Source organism: Varanus komodoensis, unplaced genomic scaffold (assembly GCF_004798865.1).
Source record: "Varanus komodoensis strain SLA01 unplaced genomic scaffold, ASM479886v1 scaffold1, whole genome shotgun sequence".
Lineage (NCBI taxonomy): Eukaryota > Metazoa > Chordata > Lepidosauria > Squamata > Varanidae > Varanus > Varanus komodoensis.
The window spans coordinates 7768164-7783374 of record NW_025335268.1 but is presented as its reverse complement, the minus strand read 5'-3'; the positions used below and the strand labels follow the sequence as shown (position 1 = coordinate 7783374).

The 15211-nt window shown below is 43.2% G+C and overlaps 1 protein-coding gene across 1 annotated transcript in view; it reads left to right on the top strand.

The window, feature by feature from the left end:
* The first annotated feature begins 6387 nt into the window (after positions 1–6387).
* The window catches only part of PARP1 (poly(ADP-ribose) polymerase 1), a 47760-nt gene continuing 38936 nt past the window's right edge, over positions 6388–15211 (top strand). Inside the window, exon 1 of the mRNA XM_044436141.1 lies at positions 6388–6598. Coding sequence (XP_044292076.1) covers positions 6479–6598 — 120 coding nt within the window. The 5' untranslated portion in view covers positions 6388–6478. The remainder of the gene's footprint in view (positions 6599–15211) is intronic.

The following is a 15211-nucleotide window of genomic DNA, read 5'->3' as shown; positions in this document are numbered from 1 at the left end:
TATATAGGTTTATTACACATATAACCTATATCAAAACCCACTGCTACAAAGAGAGTCAGAGTGGCCCTTTGCCTTTAGGAGCAAGGTGGGGTATCTTTATGTGCAGACATAAAAGAAAATAATGTTTATTTCACTTGCTGATTTCTGCCAATCAAGCCACTGTTGACACTACAAGAGGAGGCACTTTACCCAACAGGAGGGGGCTTTCTCACATGACCCTGATGTTCTTAATACTGTTGCTTTATGCTCAAACAGTAACACAAGTCATGCAGTGGCCCATTTTCCAGATTTCTCAATAGATGGCAGGACACAGCATTATGGGTGGAACATCATGTAGGTGTAAATCTTGGTCAAAATTATTTACTGTTGGTCAAAGTAGTATATCCACCGTGCAGCACTCTTACTTGCACTTGCATTGGTCCCCCACTGGTCCTAAGATTTAGTGCAAAAAAGTATTGATACTGCAGTAATGCATGCCAAATTGTCCATTAGTTTCCAGGCTTTTAGCATGATACAAAACAGGTCTTGCTTTCCTTTGACTCTCATTTACTTCCCAGTTTGTGCAAACATATTGAACTGAGCGCAGGAGAATGTTCAGCACAGGACAGAGGTGAGCTGTTGGTACAGCCACCCAAATAAATGTTTAAAAGCATGACACACTGCAGCTTCCTAACAGCTAAGCAGCATTCAAATGGATCGGTTTAGCTTGTTGGCAAAGAAGTTTGGCTGGGAAGCAAAGCAGGAAGAAAATCATCACAGGTCAAACCATGTTAACTGAAGCTTCAGATTTTTCCCAACTTGGTGCTCTCCAGATGTTAGACTACAATTTGGCTGTGCTGAGGCATGTGGGATTCAATACTTCTGGAAGGCCGTGGGTTGAAAAAGGCAAGGCTGGTGGATGCTGCCTAAACTTTAACCAAGCCAATCATCAAGTCATCTGCCTGGGCATGGTGCAGATGGAGTTCTCTGCCATGTTGGAGCCTTTCCAGGTAGTGAACCTCTTTGCCAAGTTGTGGTTAGACTCTTTGATTGATGTTGACATTCAGTCAGTTCTTTTTAATTGTTTTAGAGATACTATTCTGATATGTTTATTTAGCTACTATTTAGCTACTATTTAGTCTATTTTTTTCTTACTGTGAACTGCCTTAACAATTTAAAAAGCATAATGCACCAATAGTTAGAAAAATGGTTATTGCTACAAGCATAAAATGAAGTTGGTTCAAAGACCATTAATTGCCCATCTGGGTTTCTATCCTCATTGTTGGTTTGTAGATTTGCAATCAAGCACAACTTGTAAAGTTGTCCTATATCTCAGGAAGGTCACAAGAAATATGACCTTATTAAAAAGTTATATTGAAACTTTCTTCCTGGGCTGAACTAAATAGAGCACTAAACCGTCTTTGGAGAGGGAGTGAGGGAGGGCGTGCATGTATGCCTTAAATCGTAGTCCTGTATGGTTCGGTCCAGTTCAGGACTATCATACAGGAGAATGCAGCAATGCTTTTTACTACTGTGTTGTCATCCTGTGCAAAGTCTCTACCTACCCCGTGTCTATTTGCCCCCAAAACTGCTATTTAAGCTGAGGGAGCACAGGCCAAAATGCTACATTACATGAGCAATTACTGTCCCCCGTTTCTCCTTTCTGCATCCCTTAAATGTGCTCTGAAGGGTGCCCCAAGCCTCTGGACCAGCTCTTGAGGGTTTATAGGGGGAAGCAAAGGGACGGGAGAACACTTCCTCCCGTTCTGTTCTGCTGAGGACAGCCATTCCACTAGCAGGAGGCTAATTGGATACAACCCATACCTGCAAATGCAAACTTACATGAAGCAGTTTAACTGTCTTCCATTTCTAGGTTTGGGAGTGTTGCAGCCTTTTAACTCTGTCTATGGTGCCATCTAGTGTAGAGAAGGTAAAATTTATGGCTGGCCAGATGCATCTTCTTTAAATTCCCAACAGAGCCCATATTTAAGGAATTGCCATCTAACCAGACCAAATGTCTGAAGTGGTGCTGCATTCACACAGCAGGGGCTTCCTTATGCAAAGTGGGAACGTGCATGCTAGCTCTGCCACTGCTCTTCTTGCCCTCCAGGAGCTGTCCTCCAGAAGCTTTCTCTGTTGGTGGAGGTTCCTCACAAGATGTAGATTCCTTGAAATTCAGGGGTTCCAAATTGCACGGAGAGCCTAAGTGGGGAGAAAGCCCACTCTGCTGCAGATGGACGTCATGCCTGCCCTGGACACATGTTTGGCTCACTCTTCAGGGGAAAAGCATGAACTCACAGGATGGAGGGCATCATGGCTTTAGCAAAAAGCTGGGCCCCTCTGGCATGAGTAAGGATTTGGCAAACACTTCTGCAGCAAAGGAATTCCCCAGCAAATCCCTGAGGACTGTTCTTCACTCAGGGTATCAGAGGAGGAGGCCAGATGTTCACATGACCCTTGAGCATGCTGGCTTCAGAGGTGGGGCACGGGCAGCTGCATGGAAGTGTGCGTCTTAAGAGCCATAAGCAGCCAGATTCCTCATGAATAAAAGTCTATTCAGAACTAAATGCTTCCTCATGAACAAGGTCATCTTCATCATACCTCCTGCCAACGTGACAACAGCCTTTGAGAAACAGGGCAGATCACATGTGCTGAATTTAGGTCACTTTATCCATTCAAATTATGTTCAAGCACCTTTGGGAACTGTATGTTTTTTTCAAGGAGAAAGTAGTTAATAGAAAACTGCCAATTAATGTGATGATATGTTCTTGAATTATACACAGAGTAATACAATCCATTACAAAGCCAGGGCAGGCCTATAAAGGGACACCCTTGACACTAAGCACGTTCATTAATCATTTCTATGTAACTATTTACTTACCCATTTTTTTCTTAATGGTTTTACTTCTATACATTAAACCTTTAAATTCAGGAATATTTGAAGAGGGGAGGGTAAACCTAAAGGGGAAGGAGGTAAGGGGGAAAGGAACAAAGAGGGACTGGCTAAGAGAAGTGCTTATTGCTTACTGAAAAACAGGTGATCCAAAAAAATTAATAGAAACAGGCTAGCTGTCCAAGGCAGGGGCAGTGGCGGACCAACTGACCCATTTTTGTCATTGCAGGTTTAAATTACTTTCCTCAAATGGAATGCCTTCTAGTAGCCACTGGTCAGAAATAACATAGTGGTATTCTGTGCCCTGGCAAAGTCCAGATTAGACTCTGTAACACACCCTAATCCTCTTGACTTTCCCTTACTTTCATTTTAGGAGAGTTCTTCTTTTGAAGTCAATTGGAATGTGTTGACTTCCTTGCAAATTTTCCACTTACCTATACTATGAAGATGGTTCAAAACCTGTAATAGATACCCAACAGGAAAGACGGGAACAGAAGCTGTGGCTTCTCAGCACTCAATTTACTGCAGAATCTACTTTTGTTGTATCAGGAACATTTCATTTACAAAAGATGGCTGACAATTTTGAAATACTAAAATCAAATGGAAGTTTTACAATATAGAACTGCAGAATTCTTTCAGGCCACTGGATGCAGATGCTTGGGTGTGTAGAACCTTCTTGACTTATTCTGGAAATGGGGGCGCAGAGATCATTGCTCTCAGAACACAGAGAAATGCAAAATGTCAGTTGAGGCAATGAAGCAGTGAGTTTGGCGGGGGGAAATCCTTCTCTCCCCCACTCAGAACAGAACAGAAGCTTCCTGGATCCCACTTCACCTTTCTGCCTTCCCTCAGGGAAGACAGATCTTCAGGTAGCTCATGGACAGGGACTGCCCCAATATTCCTCTCTGCCCACTGATGACCGTTCTCCACATTGTGCAGGATACAATGGCATGGGCTTTTTCACCTGGGCACCTGTCCTTCCCATTGCTGACTCTTGCCCTCATTGGCACCATTTGCCTTGCAAGAGTTTTCTTGAACCAGCCACACTCCCTTCTGGGCTGGCTTGTTTTGCAAAAGCACACTGCACGACTGCACGTGCCGGAGGCAAGCCTGCATCCTCAAGTATGGGCTGCTGCCAGATACCTGCAGAGCTGCAACACCAGCTCCAAGTGCGAAAGGGGCAGGCAGCAGGAAGCCAGTGCTGTCTTCCTATCTATTGAACTCCTAGGCGTGAAATAAGCAGCAGCGGGAGAAGCACCCTGAAGTGTTGCAGAGGGATGTGGCTTCAAGAAAAAGGTTCATCCCCTTTTACCCAAGGCTTCTCTCCTAGAAATTATCCTTTTACTACTTTACACTTCTCTGGCAGAGATCCTGTTTGAAAACCATTTCCCTGTGTTAGTAATGATATAAATAATGGCTCCAGAGATAATCTTGCATGGGAATGAACATCACCCTAGCTGTGTGAAAATCAGGAAACCTCTGGAGGGATTGTAATGCAGTGCAGGGAACAGCAACAGCTGGAGAGAGCTGGGCAGAAGTAGCACACCATTTGCTTTTCACCAGCTGACACCTTGGCCTGATCCTGAGTTTGCCCTGTGAGTACAGAAAGCTTCTATCATCAGGGATGTTGCTGCAAGTTTTGAAACTTGCAGGCACTTATCATGACAGTCACCATTGCTGTTGTCCTGGGGAAAGGCTAAAGATTCAGACAGCTCTGCTCAGACTAGATGGCCTGGGAGGCCCCTTCTGACTCACTCAGTTTCTATGTTTCTAAATCCACAAACTGATTCTAGTGATTCTCCTCTGGACCAGGAGCAGGTCTTCTATAAAGCTAGTGGATCTTAATTGCCCATTCAAGACCAGTCCATCCCACAATACTTTGCTATATGGAAACAGAATATTCTGAGGCTGGTTCAAGAAGAGGTCGGCATCCCTGTTAATCAAAGAGTTTCAGAACCGCATCCCTGTGAGATTAGGTCTATTATACTGAAGCTCAAGAACAAATTGGTTAATCTTAAGGTTTCACATGACATGTGCCATTTTGCTGCAATGGGCAAATAGCCCAATTCTATACCTGTTTACCTGGAAGTACTTCTTACTGGGTTGGATCCAGATATATGTCAGTTCAAACGTGCTGATGAAACTAGACTCCTCCAACCCCCTTCTATGGCAGCCCCTCTAGCTTTCTGAAAAAATTTCAAGGGGCAGATTTATATGATCAGAGGGGAAAATAAACCATGGTGGCTTATTTTTCCTGCCCACACATGCTAGTTGTGAGCTGCCTAGTCAGTATAATGGCCTATCCCAAAAATCAGGAATAAGGACCTTCCATTCTGATTGCTTGCACATCTGGAAGCCCAATCCTGGATCTAACCTGTGGTTAAATAACCATACTGTGTCATTAAATCTGCAGTATTGTACACAGCTGACCTGAAAGCAAGCCTAGAGTATGAAAGCTAGTGTGGCATGGTGGTTAACCGGCTGGACTGGGGAAACCTGGATTCAAGCCCCACTTGGCAATGAAACTCACTGCATAACTTAAAGCCAGTCACTGATTCTCAGGATTGTCTACCTCATAGTGTTGTTGCAAGGCTAAAATGGGAAGGCCATGTAGGCAAGCACGGAGCAAAACATGAGATATATTTGTAACAAATGAATAAATACAGCAATCCTATATATGATCCTCCCAGAAACTCCAAAGTAGTGTAGCTTCTTGCCTGCAATCTCTAAATAATAATAATTATTATTATTATTATTATTATTATTATTATTATTATTATTGGAACATTTCTATGCCGCCCCTTGCCAGATTACTAAAGAACATAAGAGGAGCCATGCTGGCACAAATAAAAAGTTCATCTTGGGCAGCATGCTGCTTGCACTGTGGCCAGCCAGCAGCCCACAGCAACCTACAAGCAGCACCTGTGGAACAGCAGCCTCCTGTGTATTACCCCCCGATACTGGAGATTGCACAGAGCCATCGGGATTAGTAGTCAATAATAGCCCTTTCCAAGGCTTAACTATGCGCTGTGTGAAGAAATACTTTCATCTGCCACGCATCTCCCACCAATCGGCTTCCTGGGATGACTCCTAATATTAGGAGAGAGGGGGTGGGGGGATGTATCAACTGCTTTTTTTCTTGCCCTTGGAAGCACTTGGATCAATTCCCCCCGAGAGCCGGTGGGCATGATCCGCTCGGGCCGGTGACGGGACAGGAGCGCTTTGTAGCTGCAGAACCAAAGACTTCTCCATAGCGGACGCGGCTTGACCACACGAGCGAAGAAAGCGCGGCAGCACGGGCGAAACCTTCATCTTAACCTTGCCGACGAATTCCGATTGCTCTCGAGACAGACCAATGAGCCCCGTCGACCCATACCGAGGTACGCCCAATCAATAGCCGACACCATGAGGACTCGGGCAGGCCTGTGCAGGGATCGAGTGCTCTGCGCTCGGCTCTGAGGGGCGGGAGGCTGCCAGCGCAGAGTCTTGGCGCCGGCGCCGCCGCTGCTGGTACTGCCACCTCCCCCTTCCTTGCATCAGCACCAGTCCGTTTAGCCTCGGCGGCGCGCAGTTCTCCTTGGGGGGCGGAGGCGGCGTGGTGCGGCCATGGCGGAGCCTTCTGAGAAGCTGTACCGGGCCGAGTATGCCAAGAGCGGCCGAGCCTGTTGCAAGAAATGCGGCGACAACATCGCCAAGGACTCGCTCCGTTTGGCCATCATGATGCAGGTACTTTCCCAGCCACCCGTTCATTGCAAGCGGGCGCGCCACGTTGCCTGCTGCAGCGGGTAGGCGCCTTTGTGGCTGGCTGGGCTCTGTGCATCGGTGGAGGGACTGCCTCTGCCTTTTGTGTCCGACACCCAGAAGCAACCGCCTTCCCGATCCCATCCCCACCCCCATTCTCGGCCATGTGCCTCCTGCAAAGGGATGTGGGGCGGCCAGTCGGAGGAGCCGCCCTTTTCGTGCATGACTTCGCTCGTTGCAGAGTCTCTGCTGGCTTCCTTCTTTGAAAAGGTTGCTCTGAGCAGGCCCCAAGGGCTAGGATGCACAGGCAGCTTGGGGTGCAATCCTGTGTCTGTTTATCTTGGGCGCAGTGGTTTTTACTTGTGAGTAGACCTAGTGAGTAGACGCTACTCAAGTACCCACACGCCCTCTTCTGGAGGGCAAGATTTTTCGTCAACGCAAAGAAGCTTTTGCTGTTGTTCGCTTGCAGGGGCTTTCCCGTAGGTGGCCATTCGCAAAGTGAAAACCAGAATTGAGTGTTTTTAAGATCTTGCTTGGCTTCTCAGTGATCACCTCGGCAAACGTCTGCATAAATGTCCGGAAGCATTGAACTAGATAGATCTCTATTACAGTGCATCCTTAACGGGCCTTGAATGCTACGTCTGCAAACCTTCGTGCATCTGCTTCGGAGTCCCATTTATCTATTTGGAAGCGCGGAATGCATATTCGATATAAACTGACATGAATTGACAAGGTGTGGCCATATGTTTTCAAGCGCCTCTGCAAAGATAAGGGACTAAGTTTATGTTTACTTAGTCTTCCTTAATCTAAGTAATACAGCTTTGCAACAGTGGCCAGTGTTTCTCTTTTCTTATAGGTATTTGGCTGAGGCCTGGTGCCTAGATTTGTTTTTTATTGATTTACTTCCATAGGAAAAAGCCTGGAGATTATGATTCTCTCTACCTGACACTGTAGTAAAATAGCACAGCTATTGATGATGTACCACTTTTAGTGTGAAGTTCTGAAATGATGCAACACTAGTGGTAATAGTGTATGTACAATAAATTGCTTTTTGGATCCATGGGTTATGGATCAATAAGTTGTAGCCCACCTTCTAAGAAGTCTGTAGCAGCACTGAATGATCCTATGGCCCCTTAGACATTGTCCATAGGGCCATAGGATAGTTCAGATTCCAGAGTTAGAGAATGCGCCATCACTGTAGCTAGGCATTCAAGTTCTCTCTCCCCTGTTCCCTCACAACTGCTGCACAAAGAAGAATGTTGATTGCCTGATGAGGTTGGAAGAGCAAACCAAAAATGCGCATCCTGCAAAAATGCATAGCAAGTCTCTGCGGTTTATCCTGTTCTGCATTGGAGGAGTGTTAGCACCTGAGTTTGGAGACTAACACTCATCTCCATAGGCGTTTGCATCATTGAAGCACTTTTCAATGTTGCAAGGTAACAAGAAGTGTACTTCTTGCTCTTGCCATAGAACAGTCTCTCTGAATCTGATGGCCTTGTAGGTGCGGGATGCTGCAAGTTGTAGTCCACCACTGGATATTACTGAAAGGGGGATGCTGCCAAAAGATTGCCCCTCTCTCTACTGGCTGTTGTAGGGCCTCCCCATTGCTGTTGTGAAAGCCTTAGAGTTTAGGTATCTGAATAGAAAAGGAAGGTCCAGTTTTGTTTTCAATCAGAGGTGTCATAAGTGACCATAAGTGAAATTGTAAACCTTGTTATGTTCATTTGTTTGAAGTGCTTTGTATGGCTTTGGGCAAATCATTCTCTCTCAGAGCACTGATCTGGTTGATTGGGAATTGTAACCAAGTGATACCTGACTGAGATAAATTATTTGTGTAAATGGCAGTTTAGCTTTTTTAATTGCACTTATGGTGGGATCTCACATAATTCTAGATATGAGGGCTCCCTGTGTCCTATGCATGAATGACATTCCCACCTTGACATGAATGTTCCTCTAAACACCATTTCCATATATGTCTGAACTGTGAAAGTGCTGTTTAATCTCAGATTACACACCAGGACAGTAAATTACGTTTCCTGCAGTGAAAAATTAAGGTTTCGAAAACCACCTAAATATTACAGCATGTGCAAACCCTGCCTATTAGATTGAGATGACATCTAAATCAGGGCAGTAACTTACCACCAACAATGAGCAGATGGATAAACCAAAATTTGAACCAGATTAGTATCCTCTCACTGTGCCCTCTGTGTGGGTTTATAAGAACCATTTTCATATACTGGTATATTTAGATGAGTATTATCATTAAAACTGAATGATGTAGAAAGAGATGTTAGCAGAACAATAAAATTGATATGCGTTTTGTGTGAGAGAGTGTGCATGCATGCTTGTCTCTGAAGCTTGATACTAAAATTGAATTACACAGAACATTTAAAATAATCTGATGTAACAGCGTGTTTGCTGAAATGGGGATAGCAGTGGGGCGTATAATGAAATCTCCAACATGGCATATGTTAATGAGTTTTTAATGAGCAGGAAAAAGATGCAACCACTGATTAGTTATTATGTTGTATTTTAACTCCTACATCCTATTTTTGTTGGAGAATTGAATGAATTACGATTGTGAAGAAACAGATGCAAGTTAGTAGATTAGGGGAAAAGATGTTCTCAACCTCAGTCTTGAAAACCATCTGGCCAATGCATTCATTGATTTGGTTCTTGCCTGAGAATTATTTATGGTCTTGAGGGTTTTGTTAGGGGTGTGTTTGTGTGTGCACATGTGCACACACATATATAGAAATGTTGGTTTCTGGAAACTTACTAGAATAACCCATCAAAGTCAAGGTGTTAAATGCACTGTTTCAGTTGTCTGAATATTCAGCATAATATTTATTTATTTATTTATTTATTATTTAAAACATTTATATGCCATCCTCTACGACAACATCTCAGAACAGCTTACAACATTAATTGATATCCATATATTTAAGCTATTATAAATCCATCATACTTATCCAGTATATATTTACCTAGTTTGCAAAACACAACAGCTCGTCATGGATTAATTTAGCCCTGGTGGCGCTTGTATTATGCCAAGTGACTGTGGGTGCCATTTTTGTGTGAACCCAGGCAGCCCGCTTTGTTTGAGGGTGACACAATCCTCAAGTAATCTATGGCTTCTTTTAGGGTTCTTTGAAAGTTTTCTGACTTTCAATCTATGAGTGTTTCCTACTACACATGACACCATAGGCGATGGCAAGTTGGGTGCTGAAGAAAAGGTATCTATCTCTTGATGGTAGCTGCAGCAACAATGGGCTGACATGATGTGCAAACAGGCCCTTTATTTTTCACTATTGCAAATGCTTAGACTTCATTGTTATAGGAACATTCCAAGTTAACTGTTATTGCCATATTTGCTTGGTTCAATCAAATAGGTTTTTCATGGATTGCCTTCCAGTATGCAAATTAGTGGTCGCTCGCCTTCATATATTAGTCTGGAACTTGAAGACCTCTATATGGAAACGACTCTAGAAGAGGAAATTTAGTGTTCCATACAACATCCTGCTGGAGGAATTTCATTTTGTTCTTGGTTCCTTTTTTGTATGTATTTGGTTTCTTAGGCTTTCTCTTAATAGATTTGCCTCTGAGATGCAGTTTTATGGTGTCCTGACCTCATCTAGGAGGTGCCTAGGATTCGTTGGTGTGCTTTTGGAGCTGTAGCTCCAAGAACCGAGCACCTGCCCTGTCCCTTCTCAGTTGGTGAGGAAAGAACAGTGCCAGCTGCTTCCCTGAGGTTTCAGCTGGCCCTGGGGGTGGGCATGCAGACATGCTGAATCTGGGTCCTGAATGAAGATGGCCAAAAACAGCTGTTCAGAGAAAATGCAAGATGCAGCAGTGGGTGACTCTGCCTTTGGAAGCAACCTGCCATGAGGATGGTAGGATTGTGCCTTCAGACAGTTATTTCTTAGTAACCTAAATCTGTTGTTAACTACAGCAACATGTGGCACATTGAATCCATTTTTAGCTGCTAATTTGCCTGTGAACAGAAGTCTGAATCATTGCCACTGCAAGTATGTCTTCACACCTCGTTCAGTCAGGCAGTTTCTGGCTAAGACAATCTGGGCTGTCATATTAGTTAGATCAAACTTTAATACACTCATTTGACATAGGATGATCAGGAGGCTTCTTAGGTGGAAAGCTGGGTCCTCTCAGCCTGGAAACTCAGCCTGTAACTCCAGAGGAATGGAGGAAACATCCTGTTCCTTCTGATTGGCAGCTGCTGAGTGTTTCCTTGGCAGTTTATTACTTGTACAGAAAAATCCTGGCTCACGTGTAGCTCTTATTCTAGAGCTCATATCAGTTTTTTGGAATTGCTGTTTACCCCAGGCTGTTTCAAGTAGTTGACCTGTTCACATGAACAGAAATTAAATTTACAGTTTCTGTGAGAGAAAACTCTTAGGATGCATAAATACTCTATTAATATCTAAATTTGCATATTTTGCTCTTGGAGGCCTGATGCTGGTAATGTAGTAGACCTCTTTTTAACATATTTATATTATTATTGCATTTTATATTTAATCCTTCTTTCTGTTGCAAAGAGCCCAAGCCAGCATCCTGTCCATTTTATTCTCACAACAACCACCCTGTGAGATAGGTTAGGCTAACAGTCTGTGACTGGCTCAGAGTCAACCACTGAGTATCCTGAGTCCCAGTCCAGTGCTCTAAACCACTACACCACACTTGTCCTTGGATCAAATCAATTCGAATATTCCCACACATTTTGCTCGCATCCCAGATGGCTCATACCCCTGCACTTACAAAAATCTATGGCATATACCAGCCTTCTCCAACCCAGTGCCCTGCAAATGTTTTTGAAAACAATTCCTAATGTTTCTGACCATTGTCTGTGCTGGCTGGGTGTGATGGGAGTAACAGTCCAGCATCATCTAGAGCAGTGGTTTTCAACTGCTGGTCTTTGGACCGGCTCCAGTCTGCCAGAGATTTCCTGCCAGTCTTTGTGGGGGGCTGCATCCTGCTTGCTGTGGACCGGTGCGGGGACTGGCTGTGCTCCACCACATCTTCCTTGATTGGCATTGCATTTGTGGGGGGTTTACCAGTGCCATGGGGGGTGGGGAAGGAAGAGATGGCTTGTTAGGAGCCATGCCACGCCATACCGATTTCAGTATTTTGTTCTTTTGTTGACATTTTTTGTTGCTTGGTTTTGGTTGTTTGGAGACTTTTTACTTTTATTTATTTATGGTATTGTGTTTGGAAACTAATACACAGAATACTGTATCATGTGTATGGTGCTTTTTGTTTCTGCCTCAGCAGTCCCTGAGGTGGTTTTCCTGTGTTCCCTGGTCCCCCCAGCTGTGGAAAGGTTGAAAACCACTGATCTAGAGAACAGAGTGGGCAAGTCTGGTGTTTGCCTATGAGTGAATGGTGTAATTCTCTATAAGAGATGTTGGCCTTTTCCACTTCCTTGTAGCATAGCTGAATGTCACCATTGTAAGCATCTTTATTTGCTCCCATTTCATATTAAAGTCTGTGGAGCAGAAACAAATGAGGAATTGCAGTAGCCTTGGGGGGTACTGAGATATGAATAAAGAATAACAAGAACCTGTTCATTAGAATTGCACATGCTATGGATGTATATGGTATTTTACCAAACGAATGTCAATCTCACTATTCCCTGTTTTTTTCTAGAGTAATTTTATTAAGCCTGTTTCAGCAAAAACAACCAAGAATCTTGTGGCTTCTTAAAGACTAACAAAGCAGAACCCACTTTCTCAGATGCATGGAATGTTATCCTGAGCTGGCAGATGTATACACACCTGGAAATAGGGAGGAAAAGTATGTTAGCAGTGAGGCTGTGGGAAATGAAATGTAAGAAATATGGACAGTGGCCAGGTTTGGGCACAACAATAATCCTGATCTTTTCTCTCACGAGTGGGGAGCAGTGAAATAAACCACATTGTCCATTTGCCAAGAGGAAGCCCCCCTTTTGGGGGGGGGCAAACAATACTCTCTTTCCGGAAGCAACTTTCTCTTTTTCATTTTCACTCTTTGTCTTCCATGGGAGAGAAACTGTTCCCCTTTATTCTGAACCCCTATGGATTTGCACAAGGGTTATAGTACTACTCCTCCCCTTTTAAAGGAAAAGGGAGCTGAACTGTCAGACTCATTTCCCTGTAAAAAGTTTATCAAGGTGTCCTAGCTGATAAGGGTGGGCAAATTTCCTGGACTGTTAGATCACTTAATTACTATGGATTTGTTGTGTGGGGATGAAAGGGAAGTTGTGGATATATTTTAGACTGTGCACCCACTTCTTGGGGCTTGAACAGGAATACCAGTGCTTTGGACAATTTTGACTCCCACCTCACCTGTGTCCCAGAATTCTTTGTAGCAGTTCTGTGGCAGATGCTCAAGTGCAGATTCCATTCTGTAGCCGACACATGCATTTCTCGAGATAGAAAGATTTTGATTACCTTGTTTTAAACTAGTGAATCCTTGGCTGCAATTCTGTGACCATATAATCAAATTGCAGTGGAATTGAAGTATAAGGAAATCTGTGAACAGTTTCATAATAGTAAGAAGGACAATGTTATGATTAAAAGTATATGAAATAGTTATATTAAGTAAATGAAGTATTCCTTGATTGTGCATTTTCCCCTCTTCTTATACTCTTCTCATGTTCTCATTAAAGATTCTGACTGCTTCTGTGAAAGTTGGCTGACATTTTCTTTGCTGTGATGGCAGGAAAAGTTCCAGTAAAAGAGCTCAGTGGCTGTGGTGGGTGTTTCCTGGTAGCCACTTTGTACACAACTAAGCCTTTTATATAGATTATTCCTACAATATTAGAATGTAAGCTGCTGAGGAATGGGTTGAGTAAATGCCTCTAATGAGTCAATAGGAGGATTGAGACTAGTTCAAAGAGATAACCTCTAATTCTTTTGTGATATAGTAAAGTAGCTGTGACCTCTTTGTGTTGCATTTTGCACGTAAAACCACTTGCCGAGATACAAGGTGTAGGCTATTGCACTATATGATCTTATTATAGATATCTGAGGATAGGAACAGCCTTGTGACCCTGAGGCCTAGCAGTTGTAATATAGGTTCTTGTTCATCCCAGCTTTGAAAGTGTTGGGACAGGACTAGGGAGTTTGGGTTTCAGAAGTGATAACTAATTCTCAAAGTGTCTGTTGTCTTCAGGAAGTGTAGTTCTGCAAGATTACAAGTACTGGCCTAATCTTCCACTTTTGAGCAGGGTTTTGAAACAGATGCTCCTAAATCCAGATAGTCTTGGAAGACATTGATTATTGGATCTATTCCAGTCTGATGTCAGGCCTGGCTTTTGAAGAAAAGCATCCTTAGTTGACCTGCTGGATGACTCATACCGGGAAATGGATAGAGGAGGTTAACCCTGTTAGTTTTCATGAACCTCGCAGTGGCTTTCTGTACCATTAACTATAATGAAATCATCTGATCTGAATAGAGGGATCCATTTGGTATTCAATGGGGCTGCATTTCCCCTGAAGCATTCATAAATGAGTGCTATAGTTTAAATGTAGTCATTGTTAAGTTAATCCAGCAAATGCATACTCTTAAATATAAATTTTATCCACTCAAAATAAAATGGTATACAGTAAATGTAATGTTTTTATTACAGAATATTTCTTAGCCTTTTTGGATCTGAACAGTGAGCTTGTATCTCATGGGAACATAGGAAGTTGCTTTATACTGCATCAGCCCATCTGCCCAAGTATTGTAAACTCTGACTGGCAGGACTGCCTCTCCAGGGTTTCAGACATTAGGTGGTAACAGAACTGCAGCCAAGGATTTACTAGAACAGAGTTTAAAATATCAGTAGCAATGTAACTGAAAACTTTCCTATTTCAGGAAACACTTTCAAAATGAATGTGTCTGCTGCAAAATGGACTGTTCCCCTTGTGCATCTGCCATAGAATTACTACAGTGTGTAAAGAATTCTGCAACCCAGTTGAGGGTGTAAGTCAAATTTGACCAAGGCACTGGTATGGCACACTGGGTTATTCACCTTCACACTGTAGGAGGAAGACCTCAGGACATGCTGGGGATTGAACCTGAGACTACGTGCAGGCCAAACATGTGCTCTGACACTGAAGCACAGTCCCTTCACCCTTTGGGCATGCCTGACACTTTAACACTAGAGCTTTATGTGGTTGATCGGTTTTGGGAGTTGTGTGTATAATTGTTTTTTAGGGAGCTGTGTGTTTAAAATATTCACAAATTAAAATGTATTGATATTTTATTATGTAACAATAGGAACTCTCAGAGCTTATATAACATGTTATACTGTGTTGTGGTGGCGGAAGACAGCTCATAGAGGTGATTTCAAAAGAAAAGTATTAACCATTCAATTTAATTTATAAATCCATAGGGAATTGCGCAACTTAACTATGGCTTATTTATCTGATGAAATGGTGTCAAAACAGAAGATAATTGAAGAAGATCGCAATATGTTAAATAAGGAGCACTTCAGGCTTTCAGTAGAACTTCAGCACTTACTAGCTTGCCTGCCCACATACTGCTTCATTAGTCATTTTGCGTTAAGTTGACAGCCTAAAAGAAAAGTTAGTAGCTGAACTTCCCATAGGTGAT